This window comes from Bombyx mori, chromosome 24 (genome assembly GCF_030269925.1).
Source record: "Bombyx mori chromosome 24, ASM3026992v2".
NCBI lineage: Eukaryota > Metazoa > Arthropoda > Insecta > Lepidoptera > Bombycidae > Bombyx > Bombyx mori.
In genome coordinates, this window is record NC_085130.1 from 2347143 (window position 1) to 2368380 (window position 21238).

The window sequence follows — 21238 nt, forward strand, 5'->3', positions numbered from 1 at the left end:
TCCTATGTACACCGTAGAGCTGACCTTATGGAGCGCGCTAGAGTTCTGGTAGAGTGCCGCACGGACTCGCCCTATCAAGGTCATCTTATATATTAAATATATTAAATAATATTAAATACCCTTCACCTGGGGCAACAGCTAACCCGCCTTTCAAACCGAAACTGCTACACGGTGAAAAGAAGCAGGGGGTTTCTAACCGTGCGGTCTCATAAAATCTACAACCACTGAAGTTCATAGAAGGCCGCGTATAAAGTGCTTTTCGTAGCTTAAAGATATACCCTACAAACCGTAGAGTAACCATTGATGTCTGCTGGAAAAGCGTTCAACACAGCTAAGAGCTTAAAGTTATCCGTAAAGATGTATTAAAAAACAATTGAATTAAAAATAATTACTTTATTAATATATTAAGAAATCGCGTCACGTTGAAAACAAAGAAAACCACAAAACCGAGTCTTGGGATGTTTTATACAAGAAAATGAAGCAAGACTGCATTTATATGCACCACGAGTCATGGAAAATTCTCGTAAATAAACATTTATAACCTGTTACACTATAACATAAAATCATAAAAGTCTGTGTCATCGATGAGCTAAGTTATTAAAATCAGTAGAAATATTAATTTATGTTGCTTAAAAAAAAGCTCGCTTAAATAGCATAGCGAACTCACCATTTCTTTTTTTACCCTATCGATACTAGTTAGGATGTTAGAACGAAGATATTAGGTTATTGTATCGTCATTAGATATTTTTTTAATTTTTTAATGCTTAGATGGGTGGACAAGCTCATGGCCCGTCTGGTGTTACGTGGTTCCCGGAGCCCATAGACATCTACAACGAAAATGCTGCTACCCACTTCGAAACATGAGTTGTAAGGGTCTCACTTTTAACAGTACAACGGTTGCGCCACCTTTCAAACCCAAACGCATTATTGATTCACGGCAGAAACAAGCAGGATGGTGGTACCTACCCGTGCCGACTCACAAGACATCCTACCACCAGTTTAGGGCGTCTTGGAGTCGGTGAAAATGACGTCCAAATATTATGTTACACACAAACATACCTAGCTAATAAAATGCGTGTTAAAAATGCTTTTTTTTTTGTTTTTCTGCCTTTTTATTAAACAACTAGCGACCCGCCCTCGCTTCGCTTCGGAAACAATAAAACACACATGAAACAAACAAAAAAAAAATTAATAAAAAAGTAGCCTATGTTCATCAGGGACAATGTCGGCTTCTAATGGAAAAAGAATTTTTCAAATCGGTCCAGTAGTTTCGGAGCCTATTCGAAACAAACAAACAAACAAATCTTTCCTCTTTATAATATTAGTATAGATTGATTCTGGTGAAACTGAGCGTCTAGGCTGCTGGGAAGGTTAACATCAGACTACCAACGATATACTACAGGTGGCGCACAAGTACTTCCAAATGTATATGCCTTATAATTGGTCGTAGTCAATATCAAAGGCCATTTCTGCTGCCAAGACATCGTACCTTCTGATTTGAAGAGTGGGGGCAGTTGTTAGCCAATTATTTTCCCTACCTAATCGTTGGTTGGTTAGGGTCTGTTCTGACTACACGCGGTTTCGTAGGTGAGGTCACGGGGCTCAGCCTGAAAGACTTTACTAACGTCTGTTCTAAGAAAAGTAGTGCTTCGCTGAATCTACTGCCGGATCGGAATCTCTACCTACTAAGAAGATCCGGTAAGAACCTCAGTGGGTTGCGTCTATAAATGTATAAATAGAAAGCCTACCAGAGCGTGTTATGAGCTTCTTCGAACACGTCATGTGGTCTCCCAGACATGAATTAGAGAAGCTCATAATTTTGGGTCGCATAGAAGGCGAGCGCGCCGTGGGCAGAACACCAGCCAAATAGTCAGATCTGGTTAAGCAAAGCGGTTGGTCGTAGTCTATACCATGTGGTTCATGCCACCCATGACCGAACACTATGGAGGAGAGTCACATGTGGTCGCGAACCTCAGCAGCGAGGGAACTATGGAGAAGAGAAAAGCAGATGTGTATGTTTCGTATGTCCGAAATGGCCAGACCGATTTGGATGAAACTTTTAGGAAATCTTTAGTTCGACTTATCGGATTATCCTGTGTAGTTTAGCGGCAGTTGGATCAAAGTCGAATCCAAGATCGGCCAGCAAACCGAAGAGCGTTTGACTTTATAAGAAACTAGCTGTAGCCGTCCGCTTCGCTGGGCATTTAAAATTAACATTATTATTTCTCACCCCCACAAAGATTCTCATCATTAACGTCCCCGCAACTGGTGTAGGGAGTCCAACATTCATATAAATATTAGCCTATATAAATATTATTATATGTATTTTCTACATGGATACCAAGTTTCAAGTCAATCGGATGCATAGTTCAGTAGTTATAACGGCACATCCGTAAAAACCACTGTAGTTTTATATATTAGTATAGATATAGATACAAACAAAAAATGTCAAAAACAATCTACTCAATTCGCACGCATAATGTCGCTCAACCACGAGGTCCGACAATTAGCAATTGCATAAAGTACACGTAATAATAACGTCCACAACGATCATATAATTAACATTGACACGTTGTTTTGTTCCCGAGGACTCGTTCAATTAGCGCAATAGATATGTTGACTCCACTTTTATTATTAGGTGCTTACGTATTAACTTATCGACTCTCGAGTGCCGGCAACTTTGAAGTCAAATGTCAGTTTTTTTTTTAAATATTATTCAATTCGCGCTTGCGGAACTATGACTAAAGAAATTTATAAAATATTAGGATGTACATTGTGGAACCTCTTCGTCACGTCTCCTGTTCAAAAAATGAAACTATTACTGTTAACATTTAATGACTTTTTGACGGAAACACGAGGAGCGAAGTTGTGTGAAATAACTGTTTAGTATCTGTAAAAGAGCTTCTGGGGATCCTCCAAAAAGTCCAGTGAAAAAGTATCAGTAAATAATCACCATGATACTAAGATTATATTTCATCCCATATCATCTCATTTCATGCCAGTTGATTAATGTTTCTCACTAATCAACTTCACTCCATATTATAATTTTTCATAATACATATAATATATATAATTAGGCTGTATGGTATGATAACTTTGTCTTTCCAGTTGGAAAAACAGAACTACTAGTTATAATTTAGTTCAACTCAACAAGTCATGTCATATTTTAATGTTAGTTATTGTAGACCATGCATATTTTATAACGACTGTCCCGCTCTCCATTTCACACATTTCACTTGGAACTATGATACTTTCTATCGCGGCCTCACAATACTTCCTAAAATTAGTAAACGCCAGCTGACTCTGTGCTTAGTGCGAGTTTTTTAACGTTCTCGATAGCGTAAAAGTTAACTCAAGTCTGTATGGAGTTAGAACAGCGCCCCTAGCGGTAAACGTAGGCAAATCACGTTGATATGAAAAAGTGGTTACCGAAATGTAATTGACGAAACTTTGTTGGCGTCGCAGCAATAACACGTAGCTAAGCTGCCATTTTGAAGATTGATAATTTGAAAATGGCTTTACGAGTTACGACTTTCTTAATTTTTATTTAGGCACCGGTATCCGTGGCCTTACATACTAATCGCGTATCATATTATTAGCAACTTTATATTTTACGCTCCGTTAAAATATTACGTGACTTATTTTGCATTTATATTGATCTGTTTACACGCTAAAGTACAGTCGTGGTCGTCTAGGCTATTTAAAAATTATTGTTATATTCGTCAAAAATTTTTTTTTTGTTGTTGTTACATATACGTTAATGAGTCATTATTATTTCATGTTGACATTAATAATTTGGCAAAATTAAACAATTCACGCGACATGACCGTTGACATTAAAAAGACTGACACAGCGCGGTAAATCATTAGTTAAGTGTGTTAAAGTAAATTAATAATAGTTGTTATTCATTAAAAATTTACTGAAAAATAACATACAGCCAGATAATATTGTACTACGAACAGCGAATCAGTTTTCATTTTGTAAATTCATTTACGATCTTAACTGTACAATAAAATTAAATATGCTTAATAATATGATTCATAAAATACATACGCGTATATAATACTAGTCATGGTGTAAATATTTTTTTCTACTGTTATTTCCGTCAACGTGCCTTACGTCATTCATTCGCTACTGTCACGTTAAGTCATAAACTCATAAATTGGCGGGAAGATTTTTAGACGCTTGCCATAGATAAACAAATGAAACCGAAGATGTTTTAAAAAAAACAATACTACGACTAACTGCAGATGATCTTAATAATAATACTTGTAGAACCATAGAAAGATGGAACCTGATATAAAATTTTCTAAAATCACATCGCATCTTCAGCAAAAAGGAATTTGATAGCGAAATTTTATAGGATTGAGCTGTTGTTGTTTTTATAATCACTACACAGTATAAAACAAAGTCGCTTTCTCTGCCCCTATATCCGTATGTACGCTGAAATATTTAAAACTAAGCAACGGATTTTGATGCGATTTTTTTTAATAGATAGAGCGATTCAAGAGGAAGATTTATATGTATAATAACATCCATTAAATAGTGGAGAAATCAATAATAAATTACAGTTTCCGAAGCGAAGCGAGGGCGGGTTGCTAGTAGTACATAAAAAGTAAAGTAGGTTAACTAGACGAGGTATGATTCAGTTCAAATGACTATAACATATCGCAAACAATACAATCTCTGAGATTTTTTTCTCTGAACGTGGAATTTGTCGAATACAACGAAGAATATGTTCGCTAATAATTTATAATCAATGTCATTTCGCTTGCTTTAGCCATGGCACCGGAATTCTAACAACAAAACACTTGTAATAGACATGTTCAACATCAATATATAATTATTTATCAGCTGCTGAAGGCATTTAACGAAATGGAAACATTTATAACTTAAATCTAGGCTTTCGAGATCTTTAAACTGGGAAATAAATGAAATAAATACATTATCTGATTCTAACCATTAGTGTTCTTTGGGTTGATAAAAAAAAATCACCAAACTTCAATCAATAGATGCACAGAGTTAAAATCCTAGTAAATTTCATATCAGGAAATATCAATAGATTGTATAAACTACTTCTAAAAAAAACGAACTGTCAATCTGAGACTCCGAAATTTATAGGCTTTTTGGCGGAAAAACGAAAAGAGAATTTGTGTTAATTTATGTATTTATTTTGTTAATTTAAATGCTTCTACAGTTTAAATAATGCTGGCATAATAACCGCTTAGCATCTTGATTTGTGGACAAGTGTGGAAAAATGAGGTAAAAACCGCTGATCGCGGCTTCTCGGGTTCTTCCAAAAATCCCACTGAAGTCTCAGTAAATTGCCACCATTCTACTTGCGACTTTATTTCATCCCAATTGAGTACCTACCATTCCAAAATAACTACATCCTTATCATTCCGCTCCGCTTTCCAAAAAAGCAGTAATAAATTGAAAATGGCAACACAACCTGATTTGTATACCTACTGAAAAAAATGTTTACCTGAAAATGAATATCATTCAAATTATACTCTACCTAGCATTTTTAGTTAAGCTTTAACACTGCTATAATATGTTAATGCGGCAGTCTAGACGAAGCTAAACCATATTTAGGGCGCCCAATTCGCTAGCCATGTTTTATTCAGACTGAGAAAGTTTGCGGCTTCTATTCATGTCTCAAATCGGGAATCGAGTGACCAGAAATTAAGAATTTGGGTGACCAGAAATTATGGTGTGTTTTATTCAATACACTGACACCGAAATATATATATTTGATAGATACTTGTCTATTTCATACAGACGTCATCGCAGTCTAAGCGTATAAAAATCGCGGATAAAACGCTCGGCAGGGCCTTGAAATTAGGATACTTTAAGACAAATATTTTTTTTGTATGGAAACTATCGACATCTTATAGCGGATGCCCCTAAACTTAGATGTTGTCAAAGTTAAGGCATTTAATTATTGTGTAACTAAACACAGAAAATACAAAAATAATAAATAATACAAGTCTTTATTTATTATAGACAAATTGATAAAATTTTATCAATTAGTGGTTTCTGAAAATTTACAGTCTTTCATTAAAAATAAAATATAGGGTAGGTAATTTGTTACCGCCATCTACAGGAGCAATGAGAAACTAATCGAAGCGAAGCCATCTAGTGGCCGACGCCCGTAAACATTGTTGTTGAGCGCTTTAATTGCTTTTCTATAACTAATTTAAGTGTATTATCTATGCTCATGTTTCGAAGTGGGGGGCATTTGCGTTGTTGATGTCTACGGGCTCCGGTAACCACATAACTGCAGGTCCAACCATTTAAGCGATAAAGAAAACGTAAATACTGTGATGGAGAATAGTTTCAAATATGACTTCCGTAAAAAATTGCTTCCATCGCTGCTCTAGCAACACTGTAATCAAACAATGACTCATTGAGTACACAATTAAAATTCGTATTTAGCGCGACGTTTCGTAAAAACGTGGCCAACTTACTAATTAGTATTCAAAAAGGAAATGCCCAATTTTTATTGTTTTTTTGTTTTGTTAACTAAAGATCTTGGCTACCTGGTAATATAGTATATTTTGTTAAAGCCTGGTAGTTTTTGGGTCACCTTTGTGCTTCGCATATAGGCGTTGGGAACGGACCATATCCGATGATATGTCCAGACGACGCGGCCACACAAAGCCGTCGTCGCCCGAAAAATGTTTTGCCGGATCTCCCGAATCCACTGTCAGTGCTTTTAGACTCTCCAACCACCGGTCACCGTCCTCGTTGAACTCTTCGACAAAACTAAGCGATTTTCTCATTGGTGCGCGATTCCGATTCGGTGGTGGATTCTGCGAAGCACTCCTCTTGCTAGAGCTAGTGTTAGCCAATTCAAGGTTGAACCCGTGAGCTCGCCTGTCCGGACGTATCTGGAATTTCCCAATAGGCTACCAGCGAATAGTAAGGGTAAAAAAGGAGGCAGTAGGCAGAGCATATTGGAGTTGAACCGATTAAATCCACGTGTTACCCGCATTCGAGCTCCAAATGAATCAAGAAGATCAATCAAGAAGAATGCACCATAAGAGTCATCACGGAAGATGACTCTTATGGTGCATTATTATCAGCTATTGCATAACAACATTGATAACTCCACTGCACTGGAATCAGTGTCGCTATATGTGCCTGATGGCTACATGCGCGGATGTATGTGTGGAGGGATGCGTCGCCAGTGGCAGCTTCTTAGTACTACGCACGCGCGTACGCAGCACACCGCTGACTCTCCGACGCATCGTGCTGTCTCGCTATTCAATGGCTTGCTAGCCTATGCTCCGGAAATGGATATATTCCATGATGGTTTGCAGCGATTTATTGTTGTTGTTAGGAATTACATAAGCTAATTATTAATACCTTACAAATGTTTTGGTTTATGCTGTTAATTTGTAAGTAGACTAAATAAATAAATAAAGACTCAATCGACGCAGTATGCGGATAACGTCCCGCCATGATCGTCGGACCTATTAGACTACTGAAACCCGCTTAGACTGCACCGGATATTCCGTGCAGCATCCGCGATGCATGAGTCAGTTTGCACGTCGAACTCTTTGTCGAGTTCGACGAGTACGGTTACCGGGGTCCCTAACCTGCTCCTAGTGTTAGAGCTAAACGCGTCTAATGCAAAGGTTATTGGATCTGATGGATCCGTAAGGACGTGGGTGATCAAACTGCTTCAATTCCACGTCAGAGAATAATAATCAAACAAACAAACTAACTCACTTTCACATTTCTAATACAATATGGATTTTGCTGAAGTTTCAGCTGCAAGTTTTTAAGCAACGCCATCTATTGGCCAGTACAGTTACAGTCTATGCAATGCTCCTCCTAGATGGCGCTTTTTGCCATCTAGCATTAAACACAACAACGCATTAAAGCGCTTTTCACGATGAACCTACTTCGTAATTTTTAAGGGCTTAAACAAATGGAGTTCTGTTGAGAAGAGTATCCGTACGTACATGGGCTTGACGTACGTACAGAACTATTCAACAAAGCCAAAAACATAAAAATATTTTATTACCGTCAACAAAACTTCAGTCGTGTGCAAAATATCTCGTAATGGATTTTATGTATTTCTGTCGTGAACTTTTATTTGGGTGTGTATATGTAATAGCATTGCGAAAATTCACTAGTTTACTAATATTTTAACATTTGTATATTATATATTATATTACATAATAAACGAACATGACAGAGGACTTTTTGGCGGGAACGCGAGGAGTGAAGTTATGTGATTTGTTTTATTTTGTCTATTTAGTGTTTCTTCAGGTTTAAATATGTAATAATAGTGGTTTATTAACTATTTGATATCTGTGAAAGTGCACAAATGTGGGAAAATAAAACAAAGCCGCTGGACGTAACTTTTCGGGATCCTCCAAAAAGTCTACTGAAAAAATCTTAGGAAATGGCCACCATTTTACTGAGATTATATTTCATCCCATATCATCTCATCTCATTTCATTTCTAATTTCATCCCAGTCGATTAATGTCTCAAATTAATCATCTTCATTTCATTTCACTCCATAATATCATTTCTAATAAAAATATGAATATAAATTAAAATAAGACATGACTTAAAGGTTTTACTACCAGGTCATAAAATCCTTTAAAAAAAGAACATGACAGAAAAAGAAAACAGATATTGTTAGAGGTTTTTTTTTTCGAACTTTACTGTCAGCTGCTTATTAAGTGTTATAATCTATGGTCAGCTGTATCTCGGACTTTGCCCAGAAAATTTTAAATTGCAATTGTTTTTGAAGTTTTAAGGTAACTCAATCAAAATGACAAGTTTCATGAAAACAATTGCTTTTCTGACATCGAGTTCTATAAGAAGAGGTAATATATTTAAAATAAAATAGGACACAAAACAAAACTAATAAAAAAACAGACTATATTCCGAACAACAACCTAAATTAACTTTCATAACTTACATGTCTAAAGTGTTGGAATTAAATCTACAACAACTAATTCTAATCGGTTCCATATCTGTAATAAACCATTGGCCTGTTTTGATCTGTATCACTTATATTGTAAAATTAAAATGCCAAAACAAATCTACATTTATTATTTTCAACGAATATTTACATTTCCGGCTACATTTAAAATAAAATATGATTGTATGCTGTAAAGATTAAATCAAAATTACTTAATTCCTGTCCATTGCAGAAATTTGGTTCTTTTTTTTAAAAAGATGCATTTAAAATATTTTTTCTGTATTATAGGAAATTTCTGACAATCACCAATAGTGCAGTACACCCATTAAAAAGAAGAAACAAATTTCTTCTTTTTAATGGCTGATGAAAGCCATGTGACTTAAAGTGTTGAGGGGTGTCTGACGACACAATGGATAAAGCAGAATTATGATGTGGCTTCCTACAAAATACTATCTTATGACTGTGTTTGAAGAAAGACATATTATATTATGCTAAAATCCTAAAGAGGGAAGATGATACAAAAATTTGTGAATCTAAATTTTTTTTTATAAATCTTATACTCTCATACATTTTTATAATATTCCTTGTCTCAACAGCTAAAAAAATTTTATTGTAGTTTCAGTGTCACAGTGCAAAGCTAATATTGAGGGTTTGTGTCAAATTGTTGATAAATAAAAAGTACTTTAGCAAATTTAAATCTCAAAAAATGTAATACATTAAAAAATGATATCCGAAACGAATAGTTTCATGCAATAGACATAAATCTCAATGTTTCGATTTTATTACTTTCAGTTGCAGTACCGAGACATTTCTCGACGAGCACAGGTGTTCCGCAGTTCGAGACATTAGCCATAACTGTGCCCAAAAAACATGTGTTCCATGTTGAATTAAACAGGCCAAAGAAATTGAACACTTTTAATAAAGCCATGTGGAGGTAAATATGAAGTAATTAAAACAGAATTTTTGATAAAGCATTATTGACGAAATATTTTTTTTATTGCTTTTGACGTTTAGGATAATTGTATTTTAATTTTGGAAGGTTTCACTTCTACCACGTGTGAATTGCACACATTTTGTATTTTTTTATTTATTTCCAGTGTAGGCAGAATTTCATACGGCCCACCTGATGTTGGAGAGTTAGTTATTTTGCCTCTTAGTCCTCAGCAATGCCAAAGGCACAAGCCGCTACCTACTGCAAACATTATATTATATAATAATTTTAATAGTATATTTGCAGGGAATTAAATGAATGCTTCTCTTCGTTGAGCAATAATTCGGAATGCAGAGTGGTTGTCTTGTCCGGACAAGGAAAGCATTTTACTGGCGGTAAATAGTTCATTTATATTATAAAACATAGTATAAATTTAAAAGAAGATCATCTGCACAATAGTTTCCCTAAATAATTTTTATATAACCTTAAAATAATTTTTAATTTGCTTTATTATTTTAAAGGACTGAATGACACGTCATAATATGATATGTATAGAAAATATAAAACTCAAACAAACAACTTAACATTTAACATTTATTTTATTTTATTTTTATTGCTTAAATGGGTGGACGAGTTCACAGCTCACCTGGTGTTAATTAGTTACTGGAGACCATAGATACCTACAATGTAAATGCCGCCACCCACCTTGAGATATGTTCTATATATCTCAGTACTAGCGACCCGCCCTCGCTTCGCTTCGGAAACATTAAAACACACGTGAAACCAAAAAAAATTTTAAAAAAAAAATTAAAAAAGTAGCCTATGTTCATCAGGGACAATGTCGGCTTCTAATGGAAAAAGAATTTTTCAAATCGGTCCAGTAGTTTCGGAGCCTATTCGAAACAAACAAACAAACAAATCTTTCCTCTTTATAATATTAGTATAGATAGTTACAACGGCTGCCCCACCTTTCAAACCGAAACGCATTACTGCTTCACGGCAGAAATAGGAAGGGCGGTGGTACCTACCCGTGCAAACTCACAAGACGTCCACCAGTAATTACGCAAATTATAATTTTGCGGTTTTCATTTTTATTACACGATGTTATTCCTTCACCGTGGAAGTCAATCGTGAACATTTGTTGAGTACGTATTTCATTGGAAAAATTGGTACCCGCCTGCGGGATTCGATCACCGATACATCGCTACATACAAATGTACCGGTCGTCTTATCCTATAGGCCACGACGACTTTAATATCGACTATTTCCATACATTTACAGGTATAGAGATAAACAGCCTCGTGGAAATGGCGGCGGAGGCTGAGGACCTTCCAGATGTGGCCAGGAAGGCCAGATACCATTACAACTTCATTAAATACGCACAGGTTTGTATTGCAATTCAGCACTGTCTGGTGTTTTGGGATTAGCAGCGGTTTGGTTATGCCCATGCGATTGCTCCATGAGCAATGCTGATTACTTATCATGGCTTACCGTATGTTCGTCTGTCTACAACGACAAAAAAAAACATAACAGATCTTCGTCATCTTGTCATCCCTCAGAGACGGGTACCACCACCCTGTCTATTTTTACTGTAAAAACTGACCCTTAGAACTCATATCTTGTTGATGTTCATGTCTATCAGCTCCAGTGACCACTTAGCATCAGGTATCAATAAAAAAGTCATTTTTACGATCTCCCAGTATTGCTTTCCCCCTCAAATGTAACCCTTGAATACGAGCCCATAGAACATCATAGAAACTGGTGGTAGGACCTCTTGTGAGTCCGCACGGGTAGGTACCACCGCTCTGCCAATTTCTACCATGAAGCAGTAATGCGTTTCGGTTTGAAGGGTGGGGCAGCTGTTGTAACTGTACTGAGATCTTAGAACTTATATCTCAAGATGGGTGACGCATTTACGTTGTAGAAGTCTATGGGCTCCAGTAACTACTTAACACCAGGTGGACTGTGAGATCGTACACGAGGATAAGCAATTAAAAAAAAATAATTTTTAAATCGATCAATATCAGGACGGAATCACGGCTTTGGAGGATTGCGTCAAACCAGTGTTGACCGTGGTGCACAACGCCTGTATCGGCGCCGGAGTAGACCTGGTCACCGCCTGCGACATCAGGTACTTGGAGTGGGCAGACATTTTCCTATTTGCTTATAGCATTTTCATTTCTCAGTCCACCAGCATCACTGCTGCTAATATTCCCCCGATCCACTAACGGTGCTTTCAGATACCTCAAGCACCGGTCACCGTTCTCGTCGAATCCTTCGCTTGCGACGAAGGGCTCGACGAGTAAGTTAACCCACAGACACAGCCCACTGCGTTTCTCGCCGGATCTTCTCAGTGGGTCGCGTTTCTGATGCGGTGGTAGATTCTGCTAAGCACGGCTCTTGCTAGGGTTCGTGTTAGCAACGTCGTCAGGTTTGAGCCCCATGAGCTCACCTACTAGTTAAAGTTACGCTGAAATAACCCATCAAGGCTCTCAGATCAGTAGAAAAAAAAAATCAGCGTAACCGGGCGAGGGTAACGGTTATCTTTCCTTTATTTTTTGGCTCCGGCACGGTTTGTGCATTAGCCAGCGTCAAGTAATAAGATTTTTATAATTCGCCGTTTTAATTATTCACAATTTAATAAACGAAGAAAACTAATCGCGACATTACATAAATTATTAAAACGAATTAAATTTCCAAATGAAATGATATGTGATGAAATATAATCTCAGTAAAATGGTGGTCGTTTACAGAGACTTTTTCGGTGGACATTTGGGAGGATCCCGAGAAGCAACGTTCAGCGGCTTTGTTGTATTTTCCCACATTTGTGCACTTTCACAGATTCTAAGCAATTAATAATATCTGTGAAAGTCCACAAATGTGGGAAAATTAAACAAAGCCGCTGGACGTAACATCCCGGGATCCTCCAAAAAGTCTACTGAAAAGATCTCAGTAAATGACCACCATTTTACTAAGATTATATTTCATTCCATATCATCTCATCTCATAATTTTTGCTTCACGTACATTATTATTTATTGTCATTATTTAATAACAATAAATAATGGGAATAACTTAATGAGAGTCCAACACTCATATAAATATTTGCCTATCCATTAAGTACATGTATGTATGTATGTATGTATTATCTACATGGATACCAAGTTTCAAGTCAATCGGATGCATGGTTCAGTAGTTACAACGGAACATCCGTAAAAACCACTGTAGATTTATATATTAGTACTAGCTGACCCGGCAAACGTTGTGTTGCCTTAAATAAGATTTCTAGGGTAATTCTACTGTAGAAAAAAATCCTCATTTAACAACATAATACCTCATTATAAACAAAAAATATATATCCAAAAAATTAAAATAAAAAATAAATGTTTGGGGTGGACAACCCCTTTCACTTAGGGGTATGAAAAATAGATAGTAGCCGATTCTCAGACCTATTAACATACTATTGATACACAAATAAAATCAAAAAAACATGGCTGAAAAAGGTATAGTATTGTATAGCTCTAATGATAATCTATGATGTATAGTGAGTAAGTAAGAGGAGACCGGCTTCGTCCTCATCCCTACTACGTGATGTTTGCTGGATGAGTGGTGACACCTGGCGGGGATAGCTGATCGATTGATAGTTGATCAGAAGTGGACCGGCGAGGGCGGGAGATCAAATTCAATTTAAAAAAAATCATAATTAAAGGAACTTGAAATTATAAACTCTGAATAAGAATTTATCGTACTACAATTATAATATTTGATTGCCATCTTGCAACCTTATTGCGGATCTGTGCATAGAATAAAAAAAATATTAATCGGGATGGAAAAATAGGGGTTGATCGTATAAGAGTGAAAATTGAGAGTAATATGATTTTTTTTATTTTAAGTCATGACAAAACAAAATAAAGACTTGCCAAAAAAATTAAAGTTTATAATTAACAAATAAAAAATAGGGGTTGATCGTAGAGGGGTGAAAATTTCAGAGTAATATTAATTTTTTTATTCTACGCCATGACAAAATAAAAACAAAATTCTCGCAAAAAAAATTTAAAGTTTTTAATTAGCAAATAAAAAATAAGGGTTGATCGTAGAGGGATGAAAATTTAGGGTTGTATGTATTTTTGTATGCTGTATCATAAAAAAACAGAAATTAAAAATTTTGTCTAAAAAATAAAAAATAAAATTTAGGGGTGGGCTACCCCTAACATTTAGGGGGATGAAAAATAGATGTTGGCCGATTCTCATAGATACCGGATAAGCACAAAAAATTTCATCAAAATCGGTCAAGCCGTTTCGGAGGAGTATGGCAACGAAAACTGTGACACGAGAATTTTATATATTAGATAGATTTGAATTTTCAGGTATTGCTCCCAGGACGCGTGGTTTCAAGTCAAGGAAGTGGATGTTGGCTTGGCGGCCGATGTTGGAACCCTGCAAAGGCTCCCGAAGGTACATTAGCTTCGATAAATACAAGTAGCTTCATTACGATCTAAAAATAATAATAAAGGTAGTTTTAAAAAAAACTATAAAAATTCACTTATAGATGAACCGAACTTTTTTATTTCTTAGGTGGATGGACGATCTCACTGCCCACCTGGTGTTAAGTGGTTACCGGAGCCCATAGACATCTATAACGTAAATGCCGTCACCTTGAGATATGAGTTCTAAGGTCTCAGTGTCTGCGAACCGAAACGCATTACTGCTTCACGGCAGAAATAGGCAGGGTGGTGGTACCTACCCGTGCGGACTCACAAGATGTCCTTCCACCAGTAAACTTTCTCTACATTAAACGGCCAATCCCAATACCGGTCCCATGCCCGGATAAGTTTTCCAAGAAAGCCTCATGAGGCCACGACTCTTAGCATTGAGGATTATTGACGCGAGGAGGAAGGAGGAAGACACTAAACAGCTATTTCGTAGTTAACCACTTAATAATATATAGATGACGGAACAAAATTTTAAACACGGTAACATTTTCATTCAGGTAATTGGCAACACGTCGATAGCGCGAGAACTTTGCTACACCGGCCGAAAGTTCGACGCCAGGGAAGCGAGTGAAATAGGCTTCGTCAGTAAAGTGTTCCCCGATAAAGACACGTAAGTGCTTTTTTTAATAAGGACGCTTATACATAATAACGCGTTTAGGGTGCTGGTGGTGCTGCCCCGCTTTTGTAGCGCATCAGGGATGTTTGCAGACGCGCACATAGATTGTTTTTACGCTACCATGCGTAAGAGGTGTGTATCTCTGGTAAGCAGAGTGAGGGCCAGCTCCAACAGTATCCTGAGCATGATCGCAAGCAGGCTGGACTGTGTATACATGGGTCGCTGTGGTGCCATCTCCCATGGGATGTTACGACAGTAATTCATTGTGATGTAAATATAACTACTAACATAGGTCTAAGTCTTATTAACAATTTATATGAGTCATGGTTACTTGCAATAAAAACATTATTATTATTATTAATCTGTTATTTTAAAAATCAATTATACGTAACGTCAATTATGTTAGTGGATAAATTATTTTAATACGATTATATTGGTAAACAATTGAGATCTATAAATGTCACGTCGATGGTCGTGGGTTCGATTCACACGTCAGGCAAACATTCGTGTGATGAACACATTTGTTTAATATTTGTCGCAGTGTTCATTGTTTATATATGTATTTATTTAAAAATATATAAGTGCGTATGTCCCTCACTGGTACCAATAAAACAGGGGAATCCTAATTTGGGGCCAAAATTAACAAAATAAAACATATCACTCCTAGGGTTCCCGCTAAACACCAAACCGCATTTGAATTTATTGTAATCTCATAGATCAAATGTATTGTCTATGATTCTAAAACACAGATTACTAAGTACTTTTTGGCGGGAACGCGAGAAGTGAAGTTGTGTGATTTGTTTTATTTTGTCTAGTTAGTGTTTCTTCAGGCTTAAATGTGTAATAACTAACGGTGGTTTATTAATTGTTTACTATCTGTGAAAGTGCACAAATGTGGGAAAATGAAACAAAGCCGCTGGACATAACTTCGCGGGATCCTCCAAAAAGTCCACTGAAAAAATCTCAGTAAATGACCACCATTTTACTGAGATTATATTATTTCATCCCATATCATCTTATTTCATTTCATTTCATCCCAGTTGATTAATGTCTCAAATTAATCATCTTCTTTTCATTTCTCTCCATATTATCATTTTTCATAAAAATACGAATATAAATTAAAATAAGACATACCTAAATGTCTTAGTTACCAGGTCATAAAATCCCAAAGAAAAAACAGATTACTAAGTCGCGCTTAATTAACTAAAGCGATATTGTATTTTTATTTATTTATTGCTTAGATGGGTAGACGAGCTCACAGTCCACCTGGTGTTAAGTGGTTACTGGAGCCCATAGACATCTACTACGTAAATGCGCCATCCACCTTGAGATATAAGTTCTAAGATCTCAATATAGTTACAACGGCTGCCCCACCCTTCAAACCGAAACGCATTACTACTTCACGGTAGAAATAGGCAGGGAGGAAGTACCAACCCGTGCGGACTCAGAAGAAGTCCTACCACCGGTAAAAAATATATTTTCTCACCAGTAGTATATTTTGTCCGTATATAAAAAAAAAACGCCTTATCGAAACGAAAGTTCGTATAATCTGTGGTTATTATTTTAGTGCCCTCAGTCACGCGCTGCAGGTAGCCGAAGACGTCGCATCGAAAAGTCCGGTCGCAGTTCAAACGACGAAACAAAGTCTCGTCTACTCGCAGAGCAGACCAAACAGTGATGGCCTCGAGCATATTGTAAGTGTGAATTAACTGTTGTAAATCGATAAAAAGCTTCGAAAAAAAGCCCGCTGAGTTTGTTTCGCCGGTTCTTCTCAGGACTGTGGCTTTTTTTGGAACCGGTGGTAGAGTTAACATTTTCTTTTACATTTTGACATTCAACAAGTGTGTTTTTGATGACATCCAAGTTGAAATAAATGATTTTGAATTTGAATTTGATAATGAAAGTGAAACTTGGCTGTATGAGCCGTGTACCCTTTGATTGGGTGAACGTTACAAAAAAAAACAACTCCAGTCGAAGTCAATTATGCATCGTTAAGGATAACTCTAAAACTATTCGTTACATACCTACTAGATCTTGGTGAAATAAAAATTTAAATAAAACATTAATTATTAGAATCAGTTCACCTATATAAAAAACGCACATAAAAAATATAGTAGAATTCAGAGCCTCCTCATTTTATAAGTCGGTTAACAGAACCGAACATATACGCTCTATTCACTTAATTGTGTTTTAAGCTCTGGCAATATTGGAATCGCAACAAGACGACTGCCATACTGAAAATTTAGAAGAAAAATCTATGCTTTAGTATTGTGGATTAACGCACTCTTTTAACATACATAATTATCTGAGTTTTTTGAAATGGCCATAGACAATTCTCATAAGCTGCCACACGACCTCAAACTAGAATTCCCTGTGCTTTAAAAACCAGTAACGGAAACATAGCAGTAACGCACCAGTCAGGGGTGCCAACTGTCTGTCAAAAAAAAAATCATTTTCGTTTCACAGCGCTTGCTTAATTCCGTGATGAATCAAGGCGAGGATCTACCCAAAGCGGCCGTCGCTCAGGCCACGAAGAGCCCGCCGCCGGACTACGAGAACCTGTAGACACTAACAATGCTCCACGGCTTCAAGGATCTTAAACCCTTTGCCTGTCGTGTAGGTCACCGGTGCCCTACGCGGCGCACTGAAGTAACTATGTCGATATCTGTTGGGATCCAAGGGGAAGTTTGTAGAGTTCCAAAAGAGGTATATATTACTCGTGGTAGGACCTCTTGTGAGTGCGCGCGGGTGGGTACCACCACCCTGGCTATTTCTGCCGCGAAGCAGTAATGCGTTTCGGTTTGAAGGGTGGAGCAGCCGTTGTAACTATACTGAGACCTTAGAACTTATATTTCAAGATGGGTGGCGCATTTACGTTTTACATGTTTATGGGCTCTGGTAACCACTTAACACCAGGTGGGCTGTGAGCTCGTTCAACTAATTAAGCAATAAATATATAAAAAAGGTCACCTGTGCCCTACGCGGCGCACTAAAGTAATTCTTTTGTTTGTTAATATATGTTTTAGTCCTCTTACAAATAGATTCATTCTCAGTATCTCTCGGATTCGTCTTTCCCGGAGTCTACTAGATATTCCAGCGCCTTAGTAAGAAGTTGAAGAGATAAATCGATATAGATACTTCAGTGCGCCGCGTAGGGCACCGGTGACCTACACGACAGGCAAAGGATTAAGATTGCTTAGCGTCCCATAAACGATATCGTGTCGAAGTATTTCACTCAATCGAATTCTTCCATTTTACAAATGACAATTAGATATTGTATATATAATATATAAAATATACGATCCTATACATCTTTGAAGGCGCTGTAAAAAAAAAACAGTTATTTCATAAGAACTAAACAGACAAAGGTAACGATTTAATTTTTTACTAATAAGTGATTAATAGTGTAAGGGTAAAATGTGTTATTGAAGAAATATTTATCGTGCCTTATAATATACTTTTAGGATGATTTGTTAGTACTATTGGTTGTCTATACTAATATTATAAAGAGGAAAGATTTGTTTGTTTGTTTGTTTCGAATAGGCTCCGAAACTACTGGACCGATTTGAAAAATTCTTTTTCCATTAGAAGCCGACATTGTCCCTGATGAACATAGGCTACTTTTTTTTATTTTATTTTTATTTTTTATTTTTTGGTTTCATGTGTGTTTTAATGTTTCCGAAGCGAAGCGAGGGCGGGTCGCTAGTATTTTATACTTCTATAATCACAAATTTCGCCAAGACTACACTATAAAAAATATTAACAAAGACAAACAATATTTAATCTCAATTTGACAACAGACGTCAAGAACAAAAGTTTGACAATAAATAGTATGCATGCGTGTGTGCGTCAAATACATGGTATGTAGTGTGTGTAATGTTTTCCTTATTGATTTAATGTATCTTTTATGCATTATTTAAAAAAATTATTAGCATTGCGCACTTCTCTATATTCTCTATAAGTGTGGAAAATTTCATACTCTGTCCGCGCAATTTTCGTAAAAAGGGATACAAAGTTTTTGCTTCACGTATTAATATATAGATATATACCCTCCTATAGCGCGGTAGGTATGCTCCTAACAAGTCCCGTGTTGTGTGGAACCGCGTTATAGTCCTTTTCAAATAAGAATGTGCACGTCAATGACCTTGATCTGTCAAAGTTCGATAAAAAAGTACGGATAGCAACAAAAAAAATGTTATCTTCTTTTTTTAATTGAATTTTATGCCTTATTATGAAGACTATTAATATGTTTGCTTAATGAATCATACAGATCTATATAATTTGCTTGAAATGTTGAGTACTGGTCGAGGTAAATTAAACATGAATATAGATTATATAAAAAAAACTACCACCTATTTAAAAAACAACGCTGCAACACTGCCGGACCCTATAATGATTATAGTATAATGCGACGATGATGATGATTATTCAAGCAGTGGGATGAGTGGAATCGGCAAACGCGAAAATTTGGATTATAAATAAATATTTAAAAATTCCTACTTTTTTTACCGACTTTACCTATTTTTTTCGATTTGACAGTTATGACGTCACAATATGGCGCAAATCCATGCACATTCTTAATTGAAACTCATTTTATATGAGACTAGAAGCCAGTACAAAATGGAGAGCAATTTTTCTAAATGAAATGTCTCAACTATGCCTGTATGTATTTGTTGCGTTATTTTGATTAAGCGTGGACTGTATTTTTTGTATGAAATATTTATTAAACCTTTATATTTACAAATTAACGACTTAATATATGAGAATTATAAAATTGACGCGTTACTTTTGGCGGCTGGATTTGTAAGAGGATTTGGTGTCATGGCGGAAGTCGCTCGCTGTCATTTTGACGTTCAGAAACTGAACAATATTTCATTACGTGTTAATCATCATAGAAAATAAGCAGTAAAATTTCGGTTATTCCCTTAATATTGTATGATCATAAGTATTTTTGGGTATTAATTATTTATAACCTCTGTCATATTTAATTTTAGATATGTTTTATTAAGCTGTTATGAAATTAAATGGTTATTAAAAAAAAACAATTATTTTATTTTCTAGTGTTAAAAAAACCCGTTTTTTTTTCTTCGTTGGTAGCCTTTTTTTTTACTGCTTAGATAGGTGGACGAGCTCACAGCCCACCTGGTGTAAGTGGTTACTGGAGCCCATAGACATCCAAAACGTAAATGCGCCACCCACCTTGAGATATAAGTTCTAAGTTCTCAAGTACAGTTACAACGGCTGCCCCACCCTTCAGACCGAAACGCATTACTGCTTCACGGCAGAAATAAGCGGGGTGGTGGTACCTACCCATGCGGACTCACAAGAGGTCCTACCACGGCCGTCTGGTGTAGTGGTAAGTGACATGGTCACTACACAAGGGGGTCGCGGGTTCGAATCCCGCCAAGGGAAGATATTTGTATGATAAATATAAATGTCTTTCCAGGGTTATGGGTGTATATTAAAATATATGTATGTGTATAATAAAAATATTATATTTATTTCCGTTATCTGGTACTTGTAACACAAGTTCTTTACGAACTTAGCACGGGACCAGTTAACGTGGCGTGATTGTTAGTAAATATTTATATATTATATTATTTATATTACCACCAGTAACAGTTAACAGCCTAATACAGCTACGCCCAGACGGGTAGGGGAGCTCACGAGTGCGAGTTTTTTAACGTTCTCGATCGCGTAAACGTTAAAACAAATTTGTATGGAGTTCAAAAGTTTGCCTACGTTAGCCACCAGAGGCGCTGTTCCAACTGCATTCAAATTTGAGTTAACTTTTACGCTATCAAACATTCCCGATCCTGCGGACAGAATTGAAAGCAGTCGACGTCGCCCAAAACACCTTATTTCGGATCCTCCCGATCCACTAACGGTGCTTTTAGGTAACTCAAGCACCGGTCATCGTTCTCGTCGAACCCGTCGTTTGCGACGAAGGGCTCGACGAGTAAATTAACCCATAGACACAGCCCACTGAGAGCCGGATCTTCTCAGAGGGTCGCAGTTCCGATCCGGTGGTAGATTCTGCGAAGCACTGCTCTTTTTAGGGCCAGTGTTAGCAACGTCGTCAGGTTTGAGCCCCGTGAGCTCACCTACTAGTTCAGATTACGCTGAAATAGCCTCTCAAGGCAATCAGGTTAGGTAGGAAAAAAAACGCTGTCAAAAGCGTTAAAAAAACTAGCACTAAATACACTGATGGGGCTGCTTCGATTCCCCACCGCATCGTGCAAGCTTGCGGA

General features: G+C 36.8%; 1 protein-coding gene across 4 annotated transcripts; it reads left to right on the forward strand.

Annotated features, from left to right (window-relative positions):
* The first annotated feature begins 8644 nt into the window (after positions 1 to 8644).
* LOC101739578 (delta(3,5)-Delta(2,4)-dienoyl-CoA isomerase, mitochondrial) lies at positions 8645 to 20032 on the forward strand. Of its 4 annotated transcripts, none has more exons than XM_062675623.1 (10): positions 8672 to 8850; positions 9741 to 9882; positions 10186 to 10274; positions 11161 to 11264; positions 11907 to 12010; positions 14246 to 14333; positions 14869 to 14981; positions 16555 to 16681; positions 17454 to 17575; positions 18167 to 20032. In XM_062675623.1, the coding sequence occupies exons 1-9, from the start codon at positions 8796 to 8798 to the stop codon at positions 17550 to 17552; spliced, it is 921 nt and encodes a 306-aa protein (XP_062531607.1). In that variant the 5' UTR covers positions 8672 to 8795; the 3' UTR covers positions 17553 to 17575; positions 18167 to 20032. The 4 variants fall into 4 exon arrangements, with proteins under 4 accessions (XP_004923742.1, XP_062531607.1, XP_062531608.1 ...); XM_062675624.1 differs by having other exon boundaries at positions 17454 to 17564; positions 18155 to 20032; XM_004923685.5 differs by having other exon boundaries at positions 8645 to 8850; positions 17454 to 20032.
* Positions 20033 to 21238: the final 1206 nt, after the last annotated feature.

Excerpts from the sequence above, each read along its gene's own strand:
- LOC101739578 (XM_004923685.5), top strand. The coding sequence starts at position 8,796 with ATGACAAGTTTCATGAAAACAATTGCTTTTCTGACATCGAGTTCTATA. Across the intron at positions 11,265-11,906 it reads ACTTCATTAAATACGCACAG|GACGGAATCACGGCTTTGGA; the intron begins GTTTGTATTGCA and ends GATCAATATCAG. Across the intron at positions 14,334-14,868 it reads CCCTGCAAAGGCTCCCGAAG|GTAATTGGCAACACGTCGAT; the intron begins GTACATTAGCTT and ends ATTTTCATTCAG.